Genomic DNA, 27,513 nt, shown 5'->3' with positions numbered 1-27,513 from the left:
GCCACTTACATGCCATTATGAAGTCCTGTTAAAGGTCCTATAAGTTAACCAGTGCGATTATATTTGGGTTCCCACTTAGGTCCATCCCAGAAATGTCTCTTTTGGTGAAAAACGAAATAGGCTGGAAAGGTGATCTTTGAAGGCTTAAAGCAGCAGCGACATTGCACTGCTCAGGCTATTTCAGAAACTTCTGATTTTCTGAGATATTAAACCTCATGATCCATCTTTTAGGTTTACAAAAAATGGTGCAAAGATAAGAAAATACCCAGCAGGCTACAATTGTGTGGATGAAAATGCCATGTTAATGTCAGAGGTCAAAGAAAAATGGGCAGATTTCAGCTTTGACATTCAGGTGGAGAGCATTTATCCATCCAACTTTGTATTCACAGCTCAGGCTGCTGCTGCTGCTGGTGGTGTGGGCGATGTTTTCTTGGCATACTTTAGGCTCCTTACCACCGTTTGAGCATCATTTAAATGCCACAGCCTACCTGAGCAGAAGTTGATGTCAGTATGGCTATTTATGTCTTTTATTTCTTAGAATTTCAAGCAGCTTGATTACTAAATCAGCCTTTTATCTGGTCAAGTGTGTAGCAGTACTAATTATGTCAATGAAGAAATTAGTAAGGCTGTTTTCTAAGTGTAATGAAGTGCACATCTAAAAATCATCATCTGGAAAAGCTTCTTTGTGCTTGTGTTTGATACAGGTGTAGCCATGAAACTGATGGACGAGGTTGCTGGAATTGTTGCCGCTCGGCACTGCAACACAAACATCGTCACTGCTTCTGTGGATGCCATCAACTTTCATCGCAAGATTAGGAAAGGTAAGGATAGACTGGTGAACGCACACTTGGATTTATATCACTCATCTATTACAGTAGTAGTGGTGAAACGACCAGCACTATTTGAATCTAGCAAGTTCAGCAATTACACTGGATTAATAGAATGGGTAGAGATTCTAATTCCGCTTTTGTAGTTTAATGAGGAAAGAATTCAACTTTCCATTAAGTGTTTGACACGGTGCTGGTCATTTTGAGTCAAAGGTTTTCAAATGGTTTCTCAAATGTATTTTTCTAAAGCATGAGGAATCGCATTTATCTTGAACACTATGATTTTTGCAGAAAATGGTGGCTTTTATATGCGGCACCTCTGGTGTCTGACATGATGCCATCTGGAGAATCATTGCTTTTATGGAAGAAAGTCTAAATAGACAGTTGATTTTATATCAATGACCTAGTTTGCATGACCAGGTCTACTTAAATCTTTATGTTTTGTCCTACATTTGAATTAAGTTGGTCAGAAAAGGCAACCGTAGGTATGAGTTCCACTTTCAAATGTATGTCAACAATAATAATGACTGCGTATATTTCTTTCTAACCAATACAACTAATGGAAGAAACATTAAAGAATAAATAGTATTTTGGCTTTCAGATTAGAAAATAAATGATTTCTTACAGACCCAAATGTTTATAAAGGTACAGAACCATTTCAACAGCAGCACATGCAGTTTTTTTTTTTTTTTTTTTTACATTTTTGCTTTAGACAGAACCTTGTCTAGACATCCAGTCCTAATGTTCAGATGTTGTGATCCCCCAGGATGAAATGTTAACAATAGACTGGCTTCATCTCTAACCATTGTTGAATTATGAAGTGGAAAGGAAATGTCACAGCTCAGCACGACTGTGCCAGCTCAGCTTTGCATTTACAGTACACGTGTTTTCAACTACATCTCCTTCATTCAAGCAGGATAATTCACTTGTTGTCTTGGTTTTGTCAATCAAGGTCTAAGGATTTAAAAGCAGCAGTGTGTACGGCCTGAGATGTTGAAAACACTGGAAAGAGGCTGCGGTATAAGCTGAAGCGGTTAGAGGTTTCAAGCAGGATCAGACCGCCTCGTAACCATTTTTAGAACTTGTTCTCCTCTGCTTTTTGTTCAGCGTTTCACTTCACAAAGAACTGCATACAAATCTAAAATGCAGTATGAAAAAAATGTAATCTAATTGGTACAGATTGTTTAAAATCCACATGCATGTCCTCAATTTCTAGCTGTGCCAGTGTTGCTCTGGCGTGCAAATGTATCTGCACATTTGTATTTATCTTTTCTTGATGGTTTTGATGAAATTGTATTTTTAAGATGTAGGAGGTCAAACACAGGGGTATCAAGGCGGCTTGGGTATCAGTAAATACCCAAGCAGCAAAGAAACTTGAATATATGGTGTTATTCCTGAGTTAGCAATGTCTATCCACTAATTTGCATTCATAGTCTCTATGGTAACCATGCGGCTGCTGTGCTACTTTGGATATAGGTTTTCCAGTAAAAAGTGCACCGACCGGGACTGATTGATGTTTGTTGCCAGTATCTCTAATAGATCACGTAGGGAAAAAACACCGAAGTCTCTTACTGGCAGACATTCTTTGTTTGTGCTTACAGCTGGAAACAAAACAAAACAAAGCAAAAAATCATCCTATTATCCAAGTACCAGAAATCAACTGAAAAAAAAAAAGTGCAGTTATTTTGTGGAGGTCATCTCTAATGCCCAGCTTATGGCTCTGGTGCTCAGACTTTGTCTCCAGGTACATTACAGGTTCTCAAAAGGTGACCGACTATATCTGCTCAGAGTTTCTCCTTTTTCTTGTTCTTTTATACATTTTCCCAGGGCTCAAGCATCAATGCTAGTTTTATTTTAGCCTTTTATAACAATGACCAGTAACACACAGTTCTCCCTACTGTTTTGGGCAGTCATCTCAACGATTAAGCGACCTGGTTGAGAATGATTTCTATACTGAACACATTTTTTGAACAGCTTTGGAAGTTGAACAAGAAGATGGACTTTAAAAAATAAGATGTTGTTTAGGGGTAGATGCAATGAATCCCTATAGTGAGCTTTTCAGGGTTGTTTAGTCCGCTTTAATCAAACTTTAGTTCATTTCCCTAGAAAGTATCGTCCGTTTGGGGAGGTGTGAATGCGTAATCGAACTCTGATGTGAGCCAAGAAGAGCAAACTGTGGTCCATCTAAAAACCTAAGTCTCACTTCGGTTGATTTAGAGGGTTTGCCACTAAAATGTACTTTTTAATTTTTTTATTTCATTTTTTGGGGCATTTCTTTTCCATTTTAAAATAAAATACAGATGTGTCTATTTATAAGATTTTCAATAATACTTGGAATAATACAAGAGTGGAAACTTGTATTATTCAAACAAAGCCCAAAAACACCTGCCTGTTTTAGCTAATTTCACAGCTAAAACATCAGAATCACACAATATCCAAACCAAACTCTCTACAAAACGTAAAGCAACCATAATGTCAGATTGAAAAATAAACCAACAATAGTTGTTATTTATAAGTGGGAAAGAGATGTTTGATTCTACCCAATGATGTCCTGTGTATAGTCACTGCTCGTTTTTGTGACCAATTACTACAAAATAGCCAGAGGTACAAATAATGAGAAGAAATACACAAAACCTCAAAAGCTGAATGTCAGATGAAAGGACACGGCAGGAGAGGGAGAGAAAAAAATAGCAATGAAAATGGGGATAACGACAGAGTGTTTCATCTTAAAACCTTAAAATTATGTTTTTGTTTCATTTACCTAAATAAACACGATTTTGCTTTTATGCTTCCACAGTTTGGGTGTTTTATGCTTTTCTCCATGATAAACACTAGAGTCGAGATGAGAAAGTAGTGGGACTTCAACCAGTTTAATACTCTAGAGAAAAACATTTTTGCTTGTTGTTCATAACATAAATGTTACCAATACAGACCGTACCAAAGAGGGCAAATCTTTTATTTCGCACGCTCAGCTCAATGTATACACCTTTAAGCCTCCACCGCAGGTTTGCTGCATCAGACGAAAACGTGAGCTGACCTTCAGAGCTGCACACACGCAGGATGTTTCTGCATGAATCAAATATTAATCACTAAGGTCTTAAAAAAAAATATGTGAAAAAACAGACCCATCATCAAGACTCATTTTTGTCACAATGCCGTTGAGCAGATCTCACTTCTCTCTGCAGAGCTGTCCACATCTGTGCCAGAGGCGATTTATCTCAATGAGACGGAACTTGGTCCTGGTGGTGACATCTTAAAACACTCAAAGGGGCAGATGACATGGGGGAAGATAAATGGCTTCAGTGTATCAGCCCGTCTACTTGTCGCTACTCATCCTGATATACAGCCATTGTACTACATCACCCTTTTACAGTTTATCTAGGAAATATGTTTTTGATCTGGATGTCACAGTTAATATGTCATCTTTTATATATCCACGGTCTTTAGAACCAGCCGGGTTTTAAATTAAGTTAGTGAAAAAATATCTTTCTTTTTTTTTTTTTTTTTAGCTGTTCAGACTTCAGGCAGACAACAATTTTACAATAGCGCAGAAAATCGACGCCATTGTTCACAACTCTGCCTTCTGTTTGCTGACCGACTCTGTCAAAAATTGACCAAAGAAAATCTGAGTCAAGAGGAGAAAGCCCAGACCGTGGTGGAAGCACACATTTTTTGGGGGGGCAGAATTGTACAGAAAAGCAATGGCCTGCCTAGATATAAAGCTTCACCAAATAATTGTTGTTTTACCAATTTTCTACCATTTTTAATTTCTCATTGTCCACTGTTTCACCCAAAATAAAAAAGATCAGGAGTACCTGAAAACATTATAGTTAACAAGCACAATATTTTGATTAAAGTCACCAGCTTGTGTGTTTCCACATTAACAGCATTTTCCATAAGAAGAGCATTTTTTTGCGTTCTGTACGTGAGTAACATGTCCAAATTGTTTCGACAATTTTTGGTTGAAAACATTGTTTCTTTTATTACTTGGGCTTTTTATTGTTTTATTAGTGCTTCAGTATTAAGCCAGGATCTTTCTCAGCCTGCAGAGATAACACCTTCTCTCCTTGTCTCTATGGCAACAGTGGTAATAATACAATGCAGGCACATCAAAGAGAATAAAGGAATAGAACCAGCCATGCCCAGTTATAGTGGTAGACTGTGGTGACCGGAGAAAAGAGCACATTTTTCTGAGAGAAAAGCAGCACAGATTACATTTGTGTGAGCAAATGAATGAATAAACTCTCCTCAGCACTTGTGAGACTGGCCGTCTCACACGTCTTGTGGTCAGTAAAGTTTCCTCCTGCTCCAAATGTCCCACCGTCTCGCCTCTCTGCAGGCTTGCTGTTGAATTTTTGATGAGAATAAAAAATTTCACCCTAATCCTCTCAGCCATTTTTATCTTAAGTATTTTTCTTCTCACTCTTGCTATTTTTTATTTTTTTTTTAATAGACAATGCTCGTGCTTTTCTAGAAATCTTCCCCCTGTTGCAAGGTGTATCTTTGCAACACTGAATGACAATACACCCGATTATCTACAGGAGCCGCAACCTGTCACTCAGACCGATGGTTGATGAAATTGATGTTTGGATTGATGAGAAACGTTAACACGTAGCGTGCAGGAGTGAGAGAGAGAGTCTAAAGTGAGCTACCTTTTATCCATATGAGGTTTATCTTCAAAAAGGTGTTGTATTTTTTACTTAAAATATAGAACAAACAAGGCGTGCTGTGGTGGCATAGGGGATAGTGCAACCCACATTTGGAAGCCTTGACTCCCCAACACGGCCGTCGCGGGTTCAATTCCCGGACCTGGCGACATTTGCTGCACGTCTTCACCCTTTTCTGTCAGCCTACTGTCGTATAAGGAACACTAGAGCCCACAAACAGACCCCCTGGTGGGGAGAAAAAAATACAGAACAAACTTTTTCCCATATCAGTTTAACATAAGATATCCTTTTAAAAAAGTTTACATACAGGACAATGAAGTGGAGAGGCAGCATATCGGCTGCCTCTCCACCAGCCGACTTGGTGGTGGAGATTCATGTATGTCAATAAAGGTTTTTAATGGCTGTCTTGCTCCGTCTGAGTCGCTCCAGATTGAAATGCTATATGTACTTTGGTATTTAAGACTAAAACTTGGTAAGCCAATTTATTCAATGCCCTTCTCCTTTTCTCTCCAAGGTTGCGTGCTGACGGTGACGGGCCGACTCACGTTTGTCAGCAACAGGTCTATGGAAATAGAAGTGCTGGTGGACGCCGATTCGCTGGTGGAGAGGCAGATAGGGAAATATCGTGCTGTCTCAGCCTTCTTCACTTTCATCTCGCTTGACAAGGAAAATAAACCGCTAAATGTCCCACCTCTAAAGGTTGGTACCAAACAGTTTTTTTTTTTTTTTTGCATTTCAAACCATCATTGAAAAAACCAAGAGTCACAGTATCACGTTTCAATGTTGTGGCTCAAAATAAAAGGCAAAAGAGGTTTTATTTGCCATTGTTTTGCCTACTAGATTTTACTGTGGAAAAAGATAAATTGACCATAAATTCCTAGTGACACATCATCATTTAAATGTGTGATTTCTGTCTTGTTTATTTTGGACACTGATTGCTTCACTCTGATTGCAACAAGGTTATTATTGAAGACTGTGAAGCATACGAACACCTCCAATCTAACCTTTTCCTTTCCTAACTTAGCATAAAAATATGTTTGCTGTACATACTGCAGTCTGCAAGAAATGGAAAGAGTTATTCTTTCTTCTAGAACTACAACAAAATAATGGATTATTTTCCTTCTCTTTTAGCTTTTTCTTGAAACATTTACCTGGACAGAACTTTTTCCTTCTGTGCTTTCAGACAGCTAATATGTTATTGGTCAGAAATTTTAAATGTTCACGATTGCAAGTCTGAAGTGGTAGAGTCATTTTGACGACGTCCTGGGTGCTCTGCTCTTCAGTTTCATTAGATCTCTTGGCCAAAAGAAACTTTGTTCTTTTCCCACCTCAGGTAAAATAATACATTTCTCTAGTCTTGCAGAATAAACACAGGCCTGTTCAGAAGACTAGACGAGAAAAACAAAACACAGATCCAATAAGTTTTATTTCAGTCAATTTGGATCAAGTCTTAATCTGCTTTATTTTTGTGCACAGCGCTCCACATTTTCTCACCTGTTTTGTGACATGCAAACAGTTTCTTGTGTTCTATTTCCTGCCCATCTCCACATGTTCAGAGCGTTACTCAGTGACTTTATTTAAGAGCATATGGTTTTTATATCTAATTTGGCTTCGGGGTGATCCAAAGTAGGTAACCATCCACTGACCTGGGCAGGATATATTAGCCAAAACTTCCCTCAACCCCAGACCAGCCTTCAGGCTGTAGAGCAGCTGTCGTGCAGGGATTCCTCTGTCAGGGAGAACAGGACAGTGAGAAGGTCAAGAGATCCAGTCTGGGTCACTGAGAGGTCAAAAAAGATGATCCAGGCCACAAAGTAAGGCCCTCTGATTATTTTGCTTATACAGAACTCAAATTTATTTTAAATGGTCTTACTCAAATTAAGTCTTTTTAAAACTTCAGCAAGAGGTCAAGAAAACCTTTGATTAAAAGTTATGCCTTTACTCACATTAAATTTTGTTCTGAATATTTATTTCAAGCAGTATTAGTTTTCTCATTTGCTGCTAATAGTTAACTGAAATGCAGTTTTAATTAGTTATTAAGAAACCAAATTGTAAACTCTGATTAGGGTTAAACTTCTAATTAAATTACAAAACCTTTACACATTATCTTGCTCTGTGAGAATTTATCTTTTTGATTGATTTTTCATTAGATACAAGACTAATCAGATATATGGCAGCCTGATTGATATTTATTGAGACTTTTTAAATTACTGGCACTTTGATACAGTTAAACATACACTATTAACCGACAGCAGTGAAGGAAAGAGTTTTTAGTTATTACCCATGACTGATTTCTGAGAATTAAAGGCCGTTATTGCTGAAAAGAGTCCTTATTGTCAGTGACTGTCTGACTCAGCAGTTCTGGGGAGTAAAAGTGGAGGTTAACACGTAGACATGAAAGAGATGGATGCTGTTTGCCCTGGCTCTGTGCTGCATGGTGATTCTGACCCTGTTTATTATGCAAACATTATGCACACGAACCATCTGCTTTAACCCGATGTATTTGAATTATTTCCTGGCGCCCCTCACCCGCCCTGACTCTCTCTGTTATGATCCTTTGAAATCACGTCCAACTCTTCAGAGAGATGTGAATTCATCCTGTCAGCGTGTGATATTTAAACAAAAGAGGGGGCCCTTGAGATCCTGTTCCAAGAAATAAACAAAGGGTTCAATGGATTGCAATTAATTTTAAATGTAATATTTATTTTACTGTAAATGTGTATAAATGTCATGATTCCTAACTTCATAATTCAATAATTACTGTTTTTGTGTTTGGTTGCAATTTTCCCCTGTTTAGTTTAATTTGTTCCAGGTTTGCCCAATGCTATTGGATTAGATCATTGTTTGTGATGTTGTGATGGTGCTTTTTTCTTTGCTTTGCAAGCCCAGAAAAAGCTCACAACAGTGACATGAGCTGAGTAAGCAGCTTCAGAGAAATTTGAAAGTCCAGCAGTAGGTCATTATTCTCTCAAGTGAACACTAGAACCACATTTACAAAGTTAGTACCTGAGCTCATCATTAAACTTTAAGTATGTGTGGCTCGCTGCAGAAGCCAAAGAGACGCATTAATAAATGAAGCCAGAGCAGCAAAAATGGTAACAGGGTGAAAGTGAAGAGTGAAGCAGATTTCTATCTCAAAATCCATTCTCTCTTCTTAAACTAAAATTTAGTCTCTGTAAAATCTCCAAAAAGTCTTTAAGCTTGAAATTGTAATTTTAAATGCGAGCACAATCAAAGATTTTCTAAAAGAAAGACAAACTTAGCAGTGTTAATATCTGTGTATTTCAAAAAATATATCTCAGATTGGTTGTCTCATAAATTCTGCATTGACTCTTTGGCTATAGACATCCAGTAGAATCAGAAGGTGGACAGTTATTTTTAAAATGTGTATTTCATCCTGCTATATCTTTTAGTTTTCACTTGTGTCCTTACTTGAAGCTAATGATAGTTAGATATATTTGTAAGATATAATCTACGCTCTGTATTTGCCAAGGAGATGATCATAAATTACTTTGCAGCCAGACCTTCTTGTTCTTTCCATTTTATGTCATGCAATCACCTCTTTATTATCTTTACACTGCATGCGTCTCTGCTCTGCTCTGCACTTCACCGTAATTTAAAGCATGGACATTGTTCTCTAAATTACACTTGGAAAGTGCTAGCAGGCTTCCAAGTCAAAGTCAACAGTTTCAGTGAATTTGTTTAAACTTAACACGGTGTGTTACTGGATCCATATCAATACGGTAATGACGCAATTCAGAAATATCCGACAATAAGTATAGACTCAGGAGCCAAAAAGCACAAAAAAGCTCATGCATTTTCTTATCTGAAAAATTTTTCGGCTGATCAGTACCATTAGTGTTGACTCCCTGCTTAAGCTATCTGTCATCGCTGTCATTTTTTGTACCCTTATCCTTAATCCTTGGGTTGTTACTTCGCCTGAATCCTGATTTCCAATGTAAAGTGGTTTTGAGCAGAGAGATTGTTTCTGGTAGTTCAGGAAAAATCTGCCTCTTCCTCTTTTTTTGTTAGAAAACTAATTTTCTAACAAAAAGTGCCAGTGACTTCCAGCTGTTTCATAAGCTTCATTATCATCCATCTTAGGAACTGTTTTTTGAATACAAAGGTTCTTTCTGTTTCAGGAAAGAATTTTGAAATTACTTATGTGCTTTAAAATACACAAAAAAGCCAATTTTGATTTATTTATGTTGTATGCTTTAAAGATTTCTACATCTTCCATCTCAAAACCATCATACTTGCCCTTTATACTAAAAAAAGGACATGCTTAACTACGAGACATCCTTCTCTGGTGATGCAGCAGCTAGATAGCAATGATCATCAAACATGTGTCTCCTGTAGGTTGGCCTTTTCAAACGCTCCGATGTTTCTTCCTATTTCCATTTCACAAAACCAGCCCTTTAGTTCGGCCATTGTCTGCCTCCCACCTCTGTGCATTCATCACCGGGTTTTCCATCTCAAACAGGCAGCTCACTGCTTGGATTTCAATACTTGAAGATTTCAGTAATAATATGAGCCTTTGTAAATTTTAATAAAAAATAGTAATTCTAAGAAAAATGCAACGTTATTTTAAAAAAAAGTCTATTCAACACTAAAAAAGGAGACCTAATTGGATGCTGATGTAACATGCCAGCTTAAGAAGAAGAAGAATAGAGAGAAATTTGCACAGTGATGCAGACACTGTATGTATCTTGAGTATAAGGAAGCTGCCGTAGCAAGAGCAGATCTGTACGTGTGAGCCTTGGCTCCATGTGAACAGATCACTGAGCACAAATGAGCGAGAGAGGAACCCCAAAGCTCACTCTGTGCTATTTCCAGCTTTCTATTTACTGTGGGCTTTAACATGGCATGAGGTTGACTCAAAATGAGGGCGCCTGCATTCGGTTTCAATCAGTAAGAGCAAACTATTCACATGTCTGGATCGCCAATGTCAACCTGTCAACTTCATCAACATCCCTGTTTCCTTTTAGAGTGATATATCGGCCACAAAATATAAAAATGATGTAAAGACATTCATTTGAATAACACGATGGATGAACAAATAAAGACAAACATCCCTGCTGTTTCTCCTGAATGAATTTCACCTAGGATTACTTTAATGTAGTGAAAGTGGCCACCTAATAACTTCCGTAGATGAAAACTCTAAAAGGAAAAAAAAAATTACTTCTAAAAAAAATAATTTTTCTAATCCATTTGGCATGCCATTAAGGACAATAGCTTTTCCGGTTTTTGTGCAAAAGAAGTGGAGAAAAGCCTTCCAGAAGTTCCTCCTCACTGAAAGCTTTTCTGTATGGTTGGTTGAGCTGAGTGTTTTATAGCCACTAGCTGGTTAGCATGGGAACTAGTCGGTTCTTAAATAGTGAATCTTGGAGTTTGTTCAGTTCTCCAGTTTACCATTAAAAACAGACAGAATGCTTCTGATGACTCGCCTCTGTGGCGATGGAACAAAGTGAGGCAACTTTGCTGTCCTGCAACAAAAATCAAAGAAATAAGTGGTTTTAGTCAAAATGCAACAAAATTATGATGCAATTTAGATTTTACAAAAAAGATTTTTTCAAACTTTTATACCAATCTTAGCTGTGCTTCAACATTTGTGTGTGCTACAGTTTAATAAACATAATGAAGCTGCTTAGCTGATCCAGCTTTATGTCTCATTTAAAAGCATTTGCTGTCACATGGCTGTCTGAAGACGATAGAGGTTGATCTGCTTTTAGAGCTAAACAGTCTTCTGCCTGCAATTCTACTGATCCCAACATCGTTGTTTCTTATCATTCGTTACTGACATGTTAGAGGACTATAGTGTTTATAAGACCTGATTCTGTTATCAAGCTCTTTTTTTCTCTTCAGTTTTTGATCATTATCTTACCGAATGATGAACATGTTTAAAATGAGCTTTTTATGCTGGCAGCAATCACTTTTTGGTTCATTGTGCCTGCATTAATGAATAATGGGCTGATATAACATTACTTTTTCCACTGTTATACAACTGCAATCATTGGCCTGAATCCATTTACCTTGAATTCTGGTTGACTGATTAATTGTTAAGCCAATTAATTTAGTGGAGCGATTTAAACCAACTTCCTTACTGAACCCAATTTTCAAATTGATTCTTCTTGCTTCCACTTAGCATTTTGATACTTTAAACTTTAAACCGTTAATATACAGTATTTAGTATGACTGTGGGATAACACACTATTAATTACCCTTAGATAATAAAAGCTGTTATATGGATTTTGTTTCTTGGGGCTATGACACCTGATAGTTTCCTGCTGTTGTTATAGGAATTGATTGTTAACCTGTAAACTGATACCTAACTGCTTAGAAAGTCTGGATTGAGTTTCCAATCCAGACTTTTATAGCCACAAGCTGGTTAGCATGCGAACTGTTGATAAGCTTATGATGTTACACTGAAGAAAAGGACATGTTTGTCTGTCGAAGGTCATAGAGTAAGGGGCTTTCGAAGTTCATTTAAATGTGTTGAGTCAGCTGGTGGGCTGATTCAAACCAGTATTAACATTGATGCAAGTTAAATTGAAATGTGTTGGAGCACTCACCCACCTGTCATAAACCGTTGGGTGAGAGTAATGCCTAGTTCAAACGACAAGATTTCTACGCCATTTTTTGCCCCGATTTTCCGTTTCAAGCAACCTTAGCATGCCTTGATTATTGGGAGACATTTAAGAGTGTCTTAAGAGATATTCCTGCCGTGTGTGCTGTACACATGGCAAAATTTGTCAAAAAACCCCCAACAAAAAACAACATAGAATTGTTCTTGTAAAGGTGAAATTGTGTTTTCAGGTTATTGCCTTTTTTGCTAGTGCCATAAACACTAAAACTAAAAAAAAAGTGGAACTGTGTTTGAGAAGTGGCCTGCCACCACCATAATTATTTAGGTATACAATTATCTGCACTCCACTTTTAACTCTGAAGCCTTTCCATTGTTTGGGAGTCTGTTGTGCAAAGCTGTGAAGCACTTTACATAACATGTTCCTCTTATTTATTTTTAGTTTTACAGGACAAAGACAGCACAGGCAAAATTAATTTGAGAGTTTTCAAAGCGTTGAATTTGTATATCGGCAGCAAATTGTTTTGTTGTGCTGGAATAAAAGAAAAGATTTGAAAAACCAAAACAATTCTCTGAATGTATTTATCTCAAAAGCATGTTTTCCAAGCACAAATGCAGGGAGGCTTTCTTCCTCTGTTACTACATGTATAAATTTTCCAGTTGCTTGCTGTTGCTTCTCATTTAGTCTTGCCTCTTTCAAAGATCTCTTTGCTGAATCAACTTCATAAAAGCCACAAAATTTCTTCTTTCTTCGGCTAACGCAGGAGTAACAGCTCTCTCTCTCTTTCTTTAACAAGTTCACATAAAAATTCAAATTGAAAAGGGCTAAAACCTGGGTGGATATCATCGGGTCTTCATTTCCTGCCGTGTCCTATTAAAGATTTGAATAATGTGGGGAGGTCACACATAATGAGATTCAGCTTCTGTTTTATCTCTCTGTTAGTGTATTATCTGACTTTAATTATGAATGATTTGCACAGAAAAAAAAAACAAAACACAAAACATTTCCCTTTCAAGACTTTGATCAGCTTCATTTCACTCTGGAGCATGAGAGAAATCTCATGATTTCTCTCCATCCCCCACATTCGTCTAATCATTAGATTTCTTTCCTCTTGGGCAAAATATAACCAAGCCTGAAAGCTAAAAACAAGTGTCAGATCATCCCTGCTAAAATGTTTATATCACCGTGGCTGTTTTTGAGCCAGTTGTGCTCTATAAATAGCCTGATCGAAAGGCCTGCCTCTGCTATTTTTAACTGCAGGTGCTTTTCCCCCCTCATTCTCAAATCCTTGGTGTCTCTCCAGTGAACTCGCCGTGGTTACTATCTTTAGATTTTCCTTTTATAGCTCAACACTGGGTGGGCGGTGAGGGACTATACAAGAGTAGGTGTGTGGAGGGGGCGGGGAGGTTTTGTGGTAATGTGCGTGCACTGCTGGTAGCGGCGAAGTGGGGCATGAGGACAGCGTGAGCACGGAGGGCTTCAGGGACTGTCTTCACAGCAGTACCCTTGAAAAGTACTGAAACGATTTATGCGCTTGCCGATCCAGTTTGGAAATAAATGAAAATGTCTTCAAGCACCTTAGACTTGTGCAATTTTTTATTCTCTTATGGATTTGAAAGGTTCTATTAAAGCGATAGAGTCAGTATTTCCTCTGCAACTGGAACGAGGCTGGCTGCCGATGTCTAATGAATAAATTAAGCACATTCGTCCCTTTTGAGCTTGCAACAGATTTATCTCTTCTCACCTCTTTTATCCATTTATCTTTGATTTTCTTTCGTCATCTGTCCTTCCCTTCCAGTCTTCCCGACTCTCTTCAGATTTCCCACCGCCCTCTCCTTCTCCTTGCATCCTCGCTTTACTCATTTTTGTTGTTCTCTTCATCCTTCCTTCCCATCTTCCTTGTTCTTCATTGGCAGAGATTTAGCTCGCCTCCTCTGACACAAAAACAAGCCCAGTTCTCATGGCAACCTTCTGTAGTCCACATGAAACGATGCACATTTACTTCTAGATGCCCGCCATTGAAAACGGCCACACGTGGGTTAACGGGTACTGTCACACCAGAAACTCCAGTAATCCAAAGCACAGCACAGAGACCACAGAGCTGTTTGTTCTCACTGAAGCAAGGGTCATGAATCTGGAGTGGATGATTAATTATGCATATAAGGTTTTCAACATACCTTATTCATGAATTTGCAAAGATGCTTGCATATTTATGGACATGCTAACAAATCTAAAGAATGTCCAGTCTAGTAAAGGCAGAGTGTTTAAAGACACAAGCAAACCGTTTTGTGATAATGCACAGTTTTAGTGTAGACACCCAAAGTTTGTTGTGTCTTTAAGTATGACACAATTTGTTATAGAGAGAAGGATAAGAACCATGCATGGGGAGAACATACGAACCCCCTGCAGAAAAAAAAACCCCAGGCTGGGATTTGAACCCATGACTTTGTTGCTGCAAGGCAATAATTCCACCATGCAACCCTTTCAGTTGATTTATTTACTGTCAAACATTCAAACATTTCTCATATTATTCAAAAGCAGTGTTTTGGTAAGGAATGCAGCTAGAGATGTGTTTCTTTTCAGTACCCGTACAAAGATAATTGATCCACAGGTGGTTAATGAATTGTGAATTTCCACAGTTGGATTTCACACACACACACACGTGCACGCCCACGGCCACAAACGGGGCTTCGAAAAGGAAGACTTGGAAAGCTCGGCAAATGCTATTCTGTGTATTTGGGCCAATGACGTCACATGAAGCGATAAGACTCGGCACTGGGTGGCGAGGATCAACGCTAAGCAGTGAGCTTCGGCAGTAGGCTCCGTGGTTCAAGGTGATCAGCTTAGTAAACACCACTGCAGACAGATTTGGTCCCAAATTGCCAAGATGGTCCAAAAGGAGAACATGATGAAGACAGAGGAAGAAGTAAATTTTTTGGTCTGTCTCTTGATTCCCAAACCCTGACGAATTCTTCTTTAAGAATATCCAGTTGGTTTATTTGAAACATAAAGTCATAAAATTGCTAATGGTAAAATAATACATTAAATACATATGACATATATTTATCATTTTTGAGAACAAAGTTCAGAGTACTGTTCTCATGATTATTAAAATATATTTCTTTTAAGCTAGGGAAATTTAGAAACATTTGGACGTCTTCCATAAAAATATTATGAAGGAGCGTGAATGCAACAGTATCGCTTAACTGGTACAGAGCTACTGCGTTCCCTCTGGTATTTTCTATGGTGTTTTGTAAAAATAATCAATGAGTCAATCAGTGAGTGAATGACAAAAAAAACATTGATGGATGAATTGAAGAATTTTACGCTTTTGAATGTGTAATTATAATTTTTTTTATTATTATTCATAACGTACCTTGAGACAGCAACTGTTCGTGCTAACACGGCAATGCTGTGGCAGTGCATACAGTCGTGGCATACAAATACAGGAAGGATGAAAACGCTTAACCAGATAACTTTTTTTTCTGTCAGGCTGCAAGGCGGTGTGGCTTCACTGGTGTAAACTGTTCTGTGGTGCAGGTTGCGACATGGTGGGGCTAACTGCTACAGCGAGTCACTTTCAGCAGTAGTTTAGTCGTTCTGCAGCTCCCAGTGGAGTGTTTAATTATTACAGGAACAATTTGCACAGAATAATCACAGCGGGTTTATGATTATAAAATCAAACTATCCCTCCCTACCCTGATACTCCTCTCGAAAGGATTCCATGCACTATAAAAAGCAAGCCATTTTATGGACAAAACTCAAAGCAGATCAGTGGCAATGAATGCCATCGCTTCATCTGATTCAGTAAAGAATGAACAAGCCAAAAACGAATACATTGATAGATTATAAAACACCCCTGTTAAAAATGATTTAAAAATACAGTGTGTGCTTATAAAGGGTGAAGTAAACTATATTAAATATAAACAGTGCATATGACCAGCTTTGCTCCAAAATTACAATTGAAGCTCTGATGAGGACCTGGCCAGGTGACCAAGACTCCGGATGGCAGCTTCACCTTAAAAAAAACAAAAACACATTAAACACGGCAACAAGCAGTGATAAAAGGGCTAATCAGTTCACTGGTGTGCAGTCGCCATGGCAACTTGATCAACCATGTTAAAAACACAGATGTTGGTACTGATGTTGTTGTTTTTTTCATGTTTTTATGCAGTTGCTGTGACACTTGTTCAATGTTCCTTTATTTATCTCTTTATAATCGTTGTGTAAAGCTCAGTTGTGGCAGACTGATCATTGTAAAGATGGGTTTAAAAAATTCACCGTCACCATTTAGAAGAATTGTTTATTTTTCACAAAGTAATCAAGGTTGCTTTACCAATAATACTATTTGTTATTGTGTAGCTCCTGGTTGTCAAATGGTGCTAGGCAAAGATAACACTAAGTCTCTGATAAGGTCAGCTAAATGGATACTATACTTCTCACAATAGTTTGCTGGAGTTCTGGCCCACTCGTCATGACAGAATTGGTGTATGTCAGTCAGGTTTGGAGGTCTGACGTTTTGTAGGCTCGTACACACCTTTTCAGATTTACCTACAACTTCTTCAGATGAGCTGGATGGTCAGGCATTATCCATGTCATACTGAAGATTGGCACAACACAAGGGTGAATCCTCAGCCTTTTTCTCTATGCCTTTGCACCCATGATCTCTCTCCCAGCCATTATATAAACACAATCATTCAGCTTGTCCTGACGACCGCCACTTTATGGCTAATGGAAAGTGATGACGGTCTATTGGAAGGAGGTTTTTACCACTGACAGAGTGGTTCTCTTGCTTTAAACTGAACGGAAACATCTCTAAAACCTCATAAATAATAACAGATTCCAGAAAATAACAACATGCTGAGAACTTAGCACACAGAGCAATGATGGTTGAGAGGTTACACATCTCAACTGACCTCAGCTTGACCACACAAATCTCCCATCAGGTGGGAGAATGCTGCACAGAGACCATGTTTCCTCTGAACCCTAAAGCACCGTCAGGATTTTCTGACCACTTTCTGTCGGTCAACAATAGAGAGCCTCCTGACCTACTGCTGCAGAGTACGATTCAAAAGCTGCCCTGGTCTATGCAAGAAAGACCTGCCGAGAGTAGTAAAGGTGGCAGAACACATCAGTGGCACACAACTCCCTCTTTTCAGCAACTTTCCACAGTGACTTTCTCCACAGAACAGCCTCTTACATCTCAAGACCACTCCAAGTCGGGACATAATTCACGCCATCATCTGCCATCTGGTAGAAGAAGAAAGGCATATTAAAAACATACTGACAGATTGTGAAACAGTTTGTTCCTCCGGCCTGTCAATAGTGATACTCTGTCCGCCTTCCTCTTTTTAACCTCAGTCTAAAAGGTGAAGCATCTCATTATCATTACATACATAACTAGTCTTTTTCCTGTTTGCACAATACATATATTTTTTGCGCTCGCAAGAAGTGATAAACTCGCTGATTATATGAACGCTCTTTGGGTTTGGTTGACAAACTTAGTTAAAAACAGAATGAATGGACAGCGTGTCCAATAGTGTACATTTGCTTAAAATGCTGAACTGTGTAGAATCTCTGTCTTCCTCCGTTTTTGAAACCCAACGAACTGGAATTATGCATTACTTTCAGCTGAATGGCAACAAAGCATAACTGGCTGAGCAATATGTTGATGGTTATATAACTGGTATACGGCAAACAAACCAAAAACTGCAGCTGCATTCTCCTCACCCTGTTCTTCGATGATATGTTCACGCAGGTGTTTGTTTTCTCGTCACATTGGAGTCATGATCCCCAGTGACTTGTACCTGCTAGGTTCTTGTGGCACAGTTGTTACCAATCTGCCAGGTTTGCACCTCACCCATGAGACTGGTATCTGCGTTTGAGTTTGCGATCTGAGTGTGTCCTCAAAAAGAAATTGATCTTAACATACAAGTTTTGTTTGCCGTTTGTCATGCAAAGGGACACAAGAAACGTGGAAGAATGTTTTCTTGACAGAGGATTCTAAAAAAGAACAATTTGCCTGGCGTGCAAAAGACTATGTTTGGAGCAGTGTTGTGAAGTAACGAAGTACATGTACTTCATTACTGTACTTAAGTACAATCTTCGTGTATCTGTACTTTACTTAAGTATATTTAATAATGGATACTTTCGACTTTTACTCCACTACATTTTACAGTAAGTATCTGTACTTTCTACTCACTACATTTCTACAAAACCGTCGCGCTACTTGTTACATCCAAGTCGCATTGCGCTTTTTTCCCCGTTAAAATATGAAGTTCAGGGACTTAAGGCGCTGTAAATCCAAGTAATAACGTGACCTACTAATTACTGTCGTCACCCATCGCCTCCTCCTTTCAGTCGCGGAGCTCCCAGACATGCGCAGTGGTTTCCTCTAAGCGGGAGATGATTGTGTCTAATCGTCAATAATAGAATTTCGCTACATAAATTATAAGATTTGGCGACATGTAAAATCAGCAGCGCTTCACTTTCGGAAACTTCGTCCGACTTTTAGCGTCACTTTGAAAGCAAGCCGAAAGGAAGGTAAGCTAAGTGGACCGGATGTTAGCAAAGCTAGCTGTACAGAGACACATATGGTGCTTCTGTGATTAAAAAAAAGTTGTCAGTCATGCGTTTAATTATTGTGTGGAAGTGTTGTTTTAGGTGTCGCATATATGGGACAACGCTGTGACCAAAATCTGCTATATAGTGATAGTGATGAACAATCCGATTCTTCTGGACGGATTTTTACTAAGTCCTACAGGACTTAAGCCTCACTGAGAGCCGTTCTTTGTTCTTGTGACGCTCTGCATACACTGCAGTAGCTATTATTATTTTATTTAATTAAAAAATAGATAGATTTATTTAATTGGCCAATAAACAAAACAAGAACGTGTAACGCAGAGCTGCTCATTGCTCTTTGATTGTGTTGGTAACCTGTCATGGTGGCAGACAGGGTCAGAACCGTCACTGTCCTTCTGCCTGGTTACTTCTTGCTTCTTGGACAGTATTCATAGTTGAGTGTTGTTTACCATTAGTGCTTTGCCTTAATTTCTATGTTTAATGGAGCAGACAGTTGTGGTTTCTGACATGGGTGATATGGGCAAACGTCCAGGGCGGTAGCTTTTAGGGTTGGTAGGAAACCACTGCGGATTGTGCCACAGAGATGGAAGCAAAGCAGAATGAAGAAGAGTTTGAATTGATAATGATACTGGTTAAATTTATTTCAGCTCTCTGTATTTAATATCTAGGTGTTTTTATGGGAATGTGGATTTAAGATGTTTCCATCCCTGAAATTATGATGCATAGAATCACAAATCGAAATCTAAACTGTCACAGAGAGTAAACACACTAAAAACATGCTCTATCTGTGGTATTGTTAATTAAAATGGCACATATTTCATGTATTAAAATTAAATATGATAGGTACACTTAATGATATTGTATTAGAGATTAAGTCATGCATTCAGGAAGTACTTTTACTTTTAATACTTAAGTTTTTTTAAAAGCCAGTACTTTTTTACTTTTACTCAAGTAAAAGTGTTAATGTGGTACTTTTACTTTTACTAGAGTACATTTTTGTCCATGTATTTGTACTTTTACTTAAGTACATTTTTTTAGTACTTTCTACAACACTGGTTTGGAGGGACATTAGCACTGCGCATCACCTTCAACACATCATCTTCAATGAAAATATTGCTCTTGTATCATCAAGTGGGAACGCTTGATGAACAGTGAAGCTGGTTAATGCGAAGATGGACATTGGGCTAACCTGCCCAGTAACAGCAGAAACAGTCAAGAAAAGTATACCGTCTTTGTTTTCTCTCAATCATCCTCCACCAGCTGCTGGTGCGAATTTGGACTATTTTGCAAAGGAGAATTCAAAGAGGGGGAATTTTCCTCCTTCGACGTGTAAAGCTACTAGATTTGTGAAGGCTAGAGCATGCAGAGCCAAAGTTGATTCCACCAAAAATCCATTCCAGGGGGGCAGAGTAAAAAAAAAAAAAAATTACGGAAAGTTTTTAGTAAAATCTGTGTGAAAGTTTGAAAAGCATGTCTTACTTTCTTTAAAACATTTATATAGTGGATTTAGTGTCATTACAAACAACAAAGCTCCATGTGTTTAAAGTCGTTGGACAGGTCAAGAGACAGGTTCTGAGGGCTCTGTAAGGAGATAGCGGTAATCTCAAAACAAAACAGTCATTTCTAATTTACATTTACTGTAATATTAACATCAAGGTTTGGTGATCTTTCAGCTTATCAGAATTACACTGTTTTCCCACTATATTGCTGTTTAATACGACACCAGAGCCTAGTACCTTACAGAAACGCCTTTAAACACTTTCAGATGTATTGATCGCAAATGTCCTCTGCAAACTTTCCGCGTCTGATGCAGAAAGACCACTTCACCGAGATGATGAATGGTGATTGCCAAGCACAGGGTGGTAAATTAGATCAGACCTTTCGCGCCTTTGCATAATGTTACAGTAGAGGAAACACTCCTGTGCAGACTAATGTGAAAGTGACGAATGCGCATCTTAAAGCAAGTCTTTTGTCCCTGTGCTTATGTCTTCAGATTGAAGGAGACGACGAGCAGAAACGTTTTGAAGAGGGCAAGTCACGTTACCTCCAGAACAAAGCACGGAGACTTGCGGAAAAGGAGCGTCAGCAGTGACTCTGTGGCTCAGCAGAATCAAAACCTACACAGTAAACACGTGTTATGATGGAGTTAATGCCTCTCTGTTATTGTAGCCTGTTAAACCGTATTCTGTGACCCTGTTTTTGCAGCAGCGCTACTCACCAAAGTGTTCCCATGTACATGTGTGCAATATCAACATAAAAGTAATAGTACTTTTTTGAAGTTTAAGGAGAGTTTTATGACTGTACTGTATGTAAAATCTATTTATTATTACTGTTTGTATTAACTGACAGTGGGATTGTAGAAATACCATATTGTTTTGCAGGAATATCTCTAATTATACAGATTTGGCTTTGATGTCAGTAAAACTGGGAGTGAAAGGAAAATGATGATTAAGTGAGTGAATAAAAAAAAAAAGAGCCAAGCGTGAGTCGGGGGCTCTCGCAGCGTGCCCTTGCTTGTTTGATTATAATTATGTCATTGTCTTAGGCATGTCTTGGCAGAGAGGGCACATGCCAGCCATCTTTTCAGCACTGTGTCTTTCACAGAGTTCATCGGAGCTCAGGGGTTTTGACTCATCCAGCATCTCTTCCCCCACCTCCGTCTTCTTCCTCCTCTGCCTCCTCCTCCTCCTCTGCATGCCTGTCACACTCTGACTTCAGCCCGTGTCATGCTCGCATCCGTCTCCATCTCCTCGCAACGTCGCCTTCTTGCTCATTTACTCTATTTATCCTTAAGGCTCTTCTTCTATCCCATCATCTGCCCGCCTCACTCTCAGTTTGCACAGATGAGATATGAAGATTGCTTTCGGCCTTATAAGAAACAGAAAGTATTATTATATCGCTTGGTGTAGAAGGTAAGATCGGGACAATGAATTATTCAAGAGAAGAGTCCATGTGACTGTGTCAAAACTGAATTATCTTTCCAGTGAGAGGACCACATACAGTCTCCATTAAAAGAAAGAATACCCTCTTTCTATTCTAGGCTCATATGTGAATACAACAAAGAAAACTTGTTTCTAAAACAATTTACATCAAATTTGGATTGTGGAAACCACCCTCATTAAATATTAAACAGCAATGAACAACAAAATGGTGACATTTCATGATGATCAGTTAATCAGGCATAATTAACCAGCAGAACCTACCTGCTGCTTACCTTGCTAAGTTGTATAGGATTAGCAACAGAGTACTTAGTTTTTCACACACAGCTTTTACCTTCCGGGTTTATTTTTGTTCGACAATTAATGTGTTGAATCTGTTGAACGATTTGTTCTCCAAAGGTCTGCAACACAAGACAAAATGTAGAAACTCAAACAGCACACCATATCCTTTCTTTACTAACACATTCAAAAGATAAGGCTATTATTGAAAAGCATGTTTTTTCAATAACTTTAAAAAACGAAATGAAAGATTATTTAGATTAACTACACATAGGTGGATGTTCTGTTGATAAGGTTCATTTTCCACTCACAGCTAATAAAAAATTATACAAAATTTAAATATTACATAAGACCAATAAAACACCTTAAAAAACAAACCAAAAAAAACTAAAAGAAATGTAGACGGCTGTATTTTTTTAATTGTCAGCTATAGAAAAACAATTTAAGGAGACACAATCAAAAAACTTGGATTTTATACTTCTAAAAAGTAAAAGCATCATTAGTTTAATCGTGATAAATGCCCTTTTTTTCTATTCAGGCTTCCAAATCTCCTTCTTTGTTTGTGCAAAGAAACTCTCTTGTCATTGGCTCTTGAAGGTTATTGTTTTTCCTTCTGTCCCTGCAGCCAGATCAGTATATGTGCTTTTCATTTCCCCTGCGAAAATAAAGTTAGGCCCGAGCTGCACTGGGGGTGGAAAGAGCGAGGGGGAGGGGGGCATATCTATTTTTAACTCCAGTGAATCGCAGGCATCTTGTGGGAGAAGAACACAGGGAGGGAGACACAATGTTGAAATGACAGGATGCTTTTCACATGGCAAGACAAGACCTCCACGAAATTTGAGCTGATTGGAAGACATTTGCATTATGCTGCACGGGTGTGCTTGCCGGAAAACTATTCTCATCGTTTCAATGGCCATTACTGTCTTCAGTTATTTCAGTTGGTGGCAGCTTAGAAACTATACTGTAACCATACTTAAAGTGCAAGATTAGACTTAAAATGGAAGAAATTACCTTATCATAAAGCAATCGTACACGTAGCAGGAAATCTGCTATTGGACATTGTAAAGTGCGTCCTAACAGAATACCAAGGAAGAATTTACGTCCATTCACTTGCAATCTTCAATTTACACTTCTCACTCTAAAGACAGTGACCCCACCAGAGGGTCCATGTTAAACTGCTTTTCCCACAAGAGAATACGAGTAATGAACGAGGACAAAATGCTGATCTCACGTTTCCGCTCATGCCTCTGCATCCAAATCAGGAGATAGCGGCACTCTCGCTGCTGTATCCTGTACCCTGGAGAGACTGTCAAGGCTGCTTTTATAAATGATTCTCCCGCACAGCAAGAAAAACCATTAGGGAACGCAGAGGAAACGATAAATGACCCAGGGAGGTGTTCAGAAACCTCATGCATTTTATGAAGCAATGAAATCCAGGACTTCCACCACCCTGGTAGTGCTTGTATTCAGGGATTGCTTTGTCAGTCATTTTCTTGTTGCAGGGACCTCAGCTTTCACACATGTGAGACAAAACACATTGACCTGGGTGGATTGTGTGTTTAAATCTGACTCGCACAAATAAGTTTGTCAATATTTTGTGTGAGGGAAAGATTCCCTTGGAGTCGCCGGTCGATGCTGCAGACACTGAAAGACGGAAAGCTGCACACAGAAGATAATTTTAGAAAAAAATAAATAAATGCTTTTTTATGAGAGAATCGTCTTATATCCATCCTTGCACACCTTCACAAAAGAGAGAAAGTCAGAGTCACCACGTGTTATCTAGGAGTGGAGCCAGCAGGACTTCCCTTGCAGAAGGGATGAGGTACCACTCTATAGTTTGTTTGGTTTAAATCTTTCTTCTTTACTGGAAGTACTTCTAAATTTGGTTGCCTTCTCACAAACTCTTTTTCCACAGAGCGCAAATGTCTCTGAAAGAATCTTATATTGTAATTGCCAAGGATTTGCAAAGGTCCCATACCATTATAGGCTATAATAGTTATACAATGCAATGAAAAAAGTAATTTCCCCTTTGCAAATTTCTTGTTTTCCACTTTTTGTCAGTTGAAGGTTTAAAATCATATATCATATATAAAATCAATTTGATATATTCAAAGTCGACCAGAGCAAACACAAAAAGAAGTTTTCAAAATATGATTCAATTTATTAAAGTCTAACCATACCAACCTTCTAATGTGAACAAGCAATTGCTCTCCAAACATAGCAGCTATGCAACTCTTGGTGGCAACAATTACTGTGAAACGTTTCTCATAACCTACAATGAGCCTTTGCAGCCCTGTGGAGGAATATTGTCATGTTACATCATCTCAAGTGGATTTCAGCCCAGCCTTGACAAGGCCACTCCAAGGAAGGTTCACCACTGATCTGTGTTTTCTCTATTTGTGCATGACAGTGCTCACTGGTTGAGTTGTATCTAGGCCTTGGAGTGGCTCGTGAAAGTGAACCAATTATGGAGGGAAAATACTTCACTATAACTCTGTCTCCACATGGTTCTTATGAACTTTTATTGCAAAACTTCATATTCATCCAGACTTTTGGCAATTTTAGAAACTAGAAGAATTAAATGTCTGAAGATATTTCTTTTTCATATTCTTATTTTCTTTTTACATGCCTCAGTTAGTCATTGAAAATAGCAAATTCAAATTACAGACGTTTCCAGATGGAACAATGCATCGAAAGTTAAAAATCAAACATCAATATGCGTTTTTGAAAGGGATAGGATCTCAAGAGCATCATGCTGATGTGGACATCAAAATGTGAACTTACAGAAAACACAGAGGAAACTCAAGACACAGGAACCAGGATGAGAGCAACAGCAGAATCTGGCAAAGAGAAATGAAAACCAGCTAGTTTAATGCTGTTGAGGTGTGATTGTGACGTCAAAGGGAGGTGAGAACAGTTAGCAGCTGCTGAAGGGCAAAGATAAGGACCTGGGAAGAAGAGACTAATGACAGCACAGAAACATGAAATGACTGGGGGAGAAGAATCAGCACTCAGTAAACAGAGGCAAATGTAGAAAATACATAAATAACGGAGAATATAGTTATTCTCGGTTATTTATTTCAGAACTCAGACAGAACTAATCGCAAAGTCCATGGGATGATGTCCTTAAATCTTTTCAGTGTAATGTCAAAGTACCATAATGAGTGGTAAGTTTTCTCCAGCTGCATAAATTTTTACAAAATACTGCTACACCCCTCCTCTACCTGCTGCTGTACATTGATGCCCACGTGGCTGAAAGCAGGCCACAACACTTTTTCATTGCTAACATGGAATACAAATTCCTATGATGATCCTTTTCTGTTTGGAATAAAAATTACAGTGTAAATACCACATTGTTTTTGTGTATATTGCCAGGCACTTATATATATTTTAGTTTGTATGCTTGTTAGCTTCTTTCAAGTCACCATTACAGCCATATTCATCTTCCATGTGTTCCTTATGCTGTGCAACACTACTAAATGTGTTTCTAATGGGAGGTTACAGCTGAAAGTGAGAGTGGGGGCAGCCTGGTGCCTGTGGAGCCAGTGGGCGGGAATGCCTTCTGTTACTTTTTAATTCCAGGTCACCTATCATCTTAGAAACTCCAACACTTTCCCCTTGTCAAGTTTAAATAAAGGACATATGTCAGTTTATGGTACAAAAACAAAGCCTCTATCGTACTCAACAGTGAATATAAACCTTAACCTATAGGCACTTATCTGGCTACCAATATGTTTAATTGAAACCCGTTTTTCAATTACAGCTTCACTTTTATTCGAGCAGTACAGGCAGCTCTTTGTAGACTCGTTTTACTCTGACAACTGAACAATGAGCATTTTAAAGGCTTAGAGTGCCAGGGAACATAGGTTATTATGTTCAAATCTATCCCAGTCTTTTTCAGAAAAGAACTTGTGAAGACTTTTATTCCAGATTTTTCCGGTCTCGTCATTTAAAGTCAAAAGACATTTTACTTATTTTTCTTATTCCACCCTCCCCAAACTCCCATCTTTCAACAGTCTTTCAATAATCTAATATTTTAGATTATTTACTTATTTTGAAGTTTCTATCCTTAAAAACAATTTCCCTTAGGTGGAATTCTTTTAAGAAATCCCTAGTACAAATGTGTGTCTAACAACTATCTGTCAACACTTTTTCACCATTAAAAATGATAACAGTTTATAGTTTTTGTTGATGTCCAATGAGTGATTAAGAGTCATGAGCAAATGCAGTGATTTATCTGGTTCTGAATGCTTCGAGAAAAAAAAGAAAACAACAGTAACTACAACTTCAATACCAATACAAAGAGTCACCACACATTTGGACATTTCCAAACCTACACAGTAAAAATGCCAGTGTTGAAATCTCAGGTGTAGTGTCAAATAAAGAGTGTGAGTGTTGTTTTGACACCACACAGCTTTAAAATAACACTGCCAGTGTAAATTCCGTAAAATTCGCGTTGTTAAATTCCAGTGTTAATTGGTTGGTGTTGCTTAAGCCCCGCCTTCGCGTAACGGCTGCAGAGTTCGTTCTACTTTTTGTCGTCACGCCAGCAGTCAGTCGATCGGTACGGCTTCATTTCGCCACGAAAGACACAATTCTTTCCTAAAGGTAAGCTAAATATTCATATATGACCATTGTTTCGTTGTAAATGTGCTTTTTAGTTTGAGACTTCAAAGAGTGCACGATATTTAACTAATTTTGCTTGGAAAATCCATCAAATTCAAGGTCCCGCCGTTTTGCCTAATCTTGGCGAAAGGTAAATTTGAATTCTGTTATATTTGGTAAGTTCTAGTTGTCGTTTTAAACCATGGATAATACTTGTATATCTGTATTATTTGAAATATTGGCGATGTGTGTATCTAAAAAGCTAACTTTGCAAACGGCTAGCCTCTGAGAGGATATGGGGATGTTTTTTTAAATTCCTTGGCGAAGTTGTTCCTTACTGTTAAGGAAGCAGTTAATTTTCCGTAAAATAAAAAGTTTTTAATCCAACATAAATGTCGAATGTTTTCAACTCTTTATATAATTTATGGACTCATTGTGGGTGTTGTCTGGTTCGTCAACTTTGCAATACACTTTTGAGAGGGACGCAAAAGAGAGCGAAAAAAAAAATCCCCATGTCCACTAGAGGGCTCCGTAGACTGTACCAGTAGCAAAGCAAAAGTATAAAATGCCACGTTAGGGCTAGCTGATATGGTAGCAGATTCTGACTAGCTAGCTAGCTCAACACTCTAGCTTGGATGAAGTTTATATAGTTGACAGAGCTGATGTGTTCAAAGTGATAGTGGAAGTGATATATCTGAAAAAACATAATTATTAACATAATGATCATTCAAATAATTAGTAATTGCTGAGAATGGGTTTTCTGTTCATAACCTCTCCTTAATTGGTGTGAGTTTGTTTAACCCCTATGTGAAACAGGTATATTCTTTTTGAATTGTGTTTTAGGAGAGTCCCTCCTGTCAATGTCCGCATCACCTGTGCCCTGGGAATTGTCACCCGCTTTCCCAGTTTGAAAAATAATTGCTCACCAACTGGCTATGTGAGTACCTGAAGATCTTTTTCACAATGTGGATTAACCATGTAACTGTCCTTTTGAATACAATGTAATTGATATTTTGTGGTTTCTGTTCTG

The 27,513-nt window shown here is 38.3% G+C and overlaps 1 protein-coding gene and 1 long non-coding RNA gene across 3 annotated transcripts in view; one reads left to right on the top strand and one right to left on the bottom strand.

The window, feature by feature from the left end:
* acot7 (acyl-CoA thioesterase 7) overlaps window positions 1–20,805 on the top strand; it is a 50,762-nt gene extending 29,957 nt beyond the window's left edge. For both annotated transcript variants that reach the window (XM_044119025.1, XM_044119017.1), the window contains exons 7-9: window positions 705–821; window positions 6,009–6,193; window positions 20,654–20,805. In XM_044119025.1, coding sequence (XP_043974960.1) covers window positions 705–821; window positions 6,009–6,193; window positions 20,654–20,752 — 401 coding nt within the window. In that variant the 3' untranslated portion in view covers window positions 20,753–20,805. The remainder of the gene's footprint in view (window positions 1–704; window positions 822–6,008; window positions 6,194–20,653) is intronic.
* Window positions 20,688–26,959, bottom strand: LOC122832370. The gene is made up of 2 exons (XR_006370836.1): window positions 23,110–26,959; window positions 20,688–22,000 (listed from the first exon to the last, which is right to left on the bottom strand). It is a non-coding gene; the product is annotated as an uncharacterized LOC122832370 (long non-coding RNA).
* Between the last annotated feature and the right edge of the window lie 554 nt (window positions 26,960–27,513).

Source organism: Gambusia affinis, linkage group LG01, assembly GCF_019740435.1.
Source record: "Gambusia affinis linkage group LG01, SWU_Gaff_1.0, whole genome shotgun sequence".
NCBI classification, from domain to species: Eukaryota; Metazoa; Chordata; class Actinopteri; order Cyprinodontiformes; family Poeciliidae; genus Gambusia; species Gambusia affinis.
This window is presented reverse-complemented; position numbering and strand designations above follow the sequence as displayed.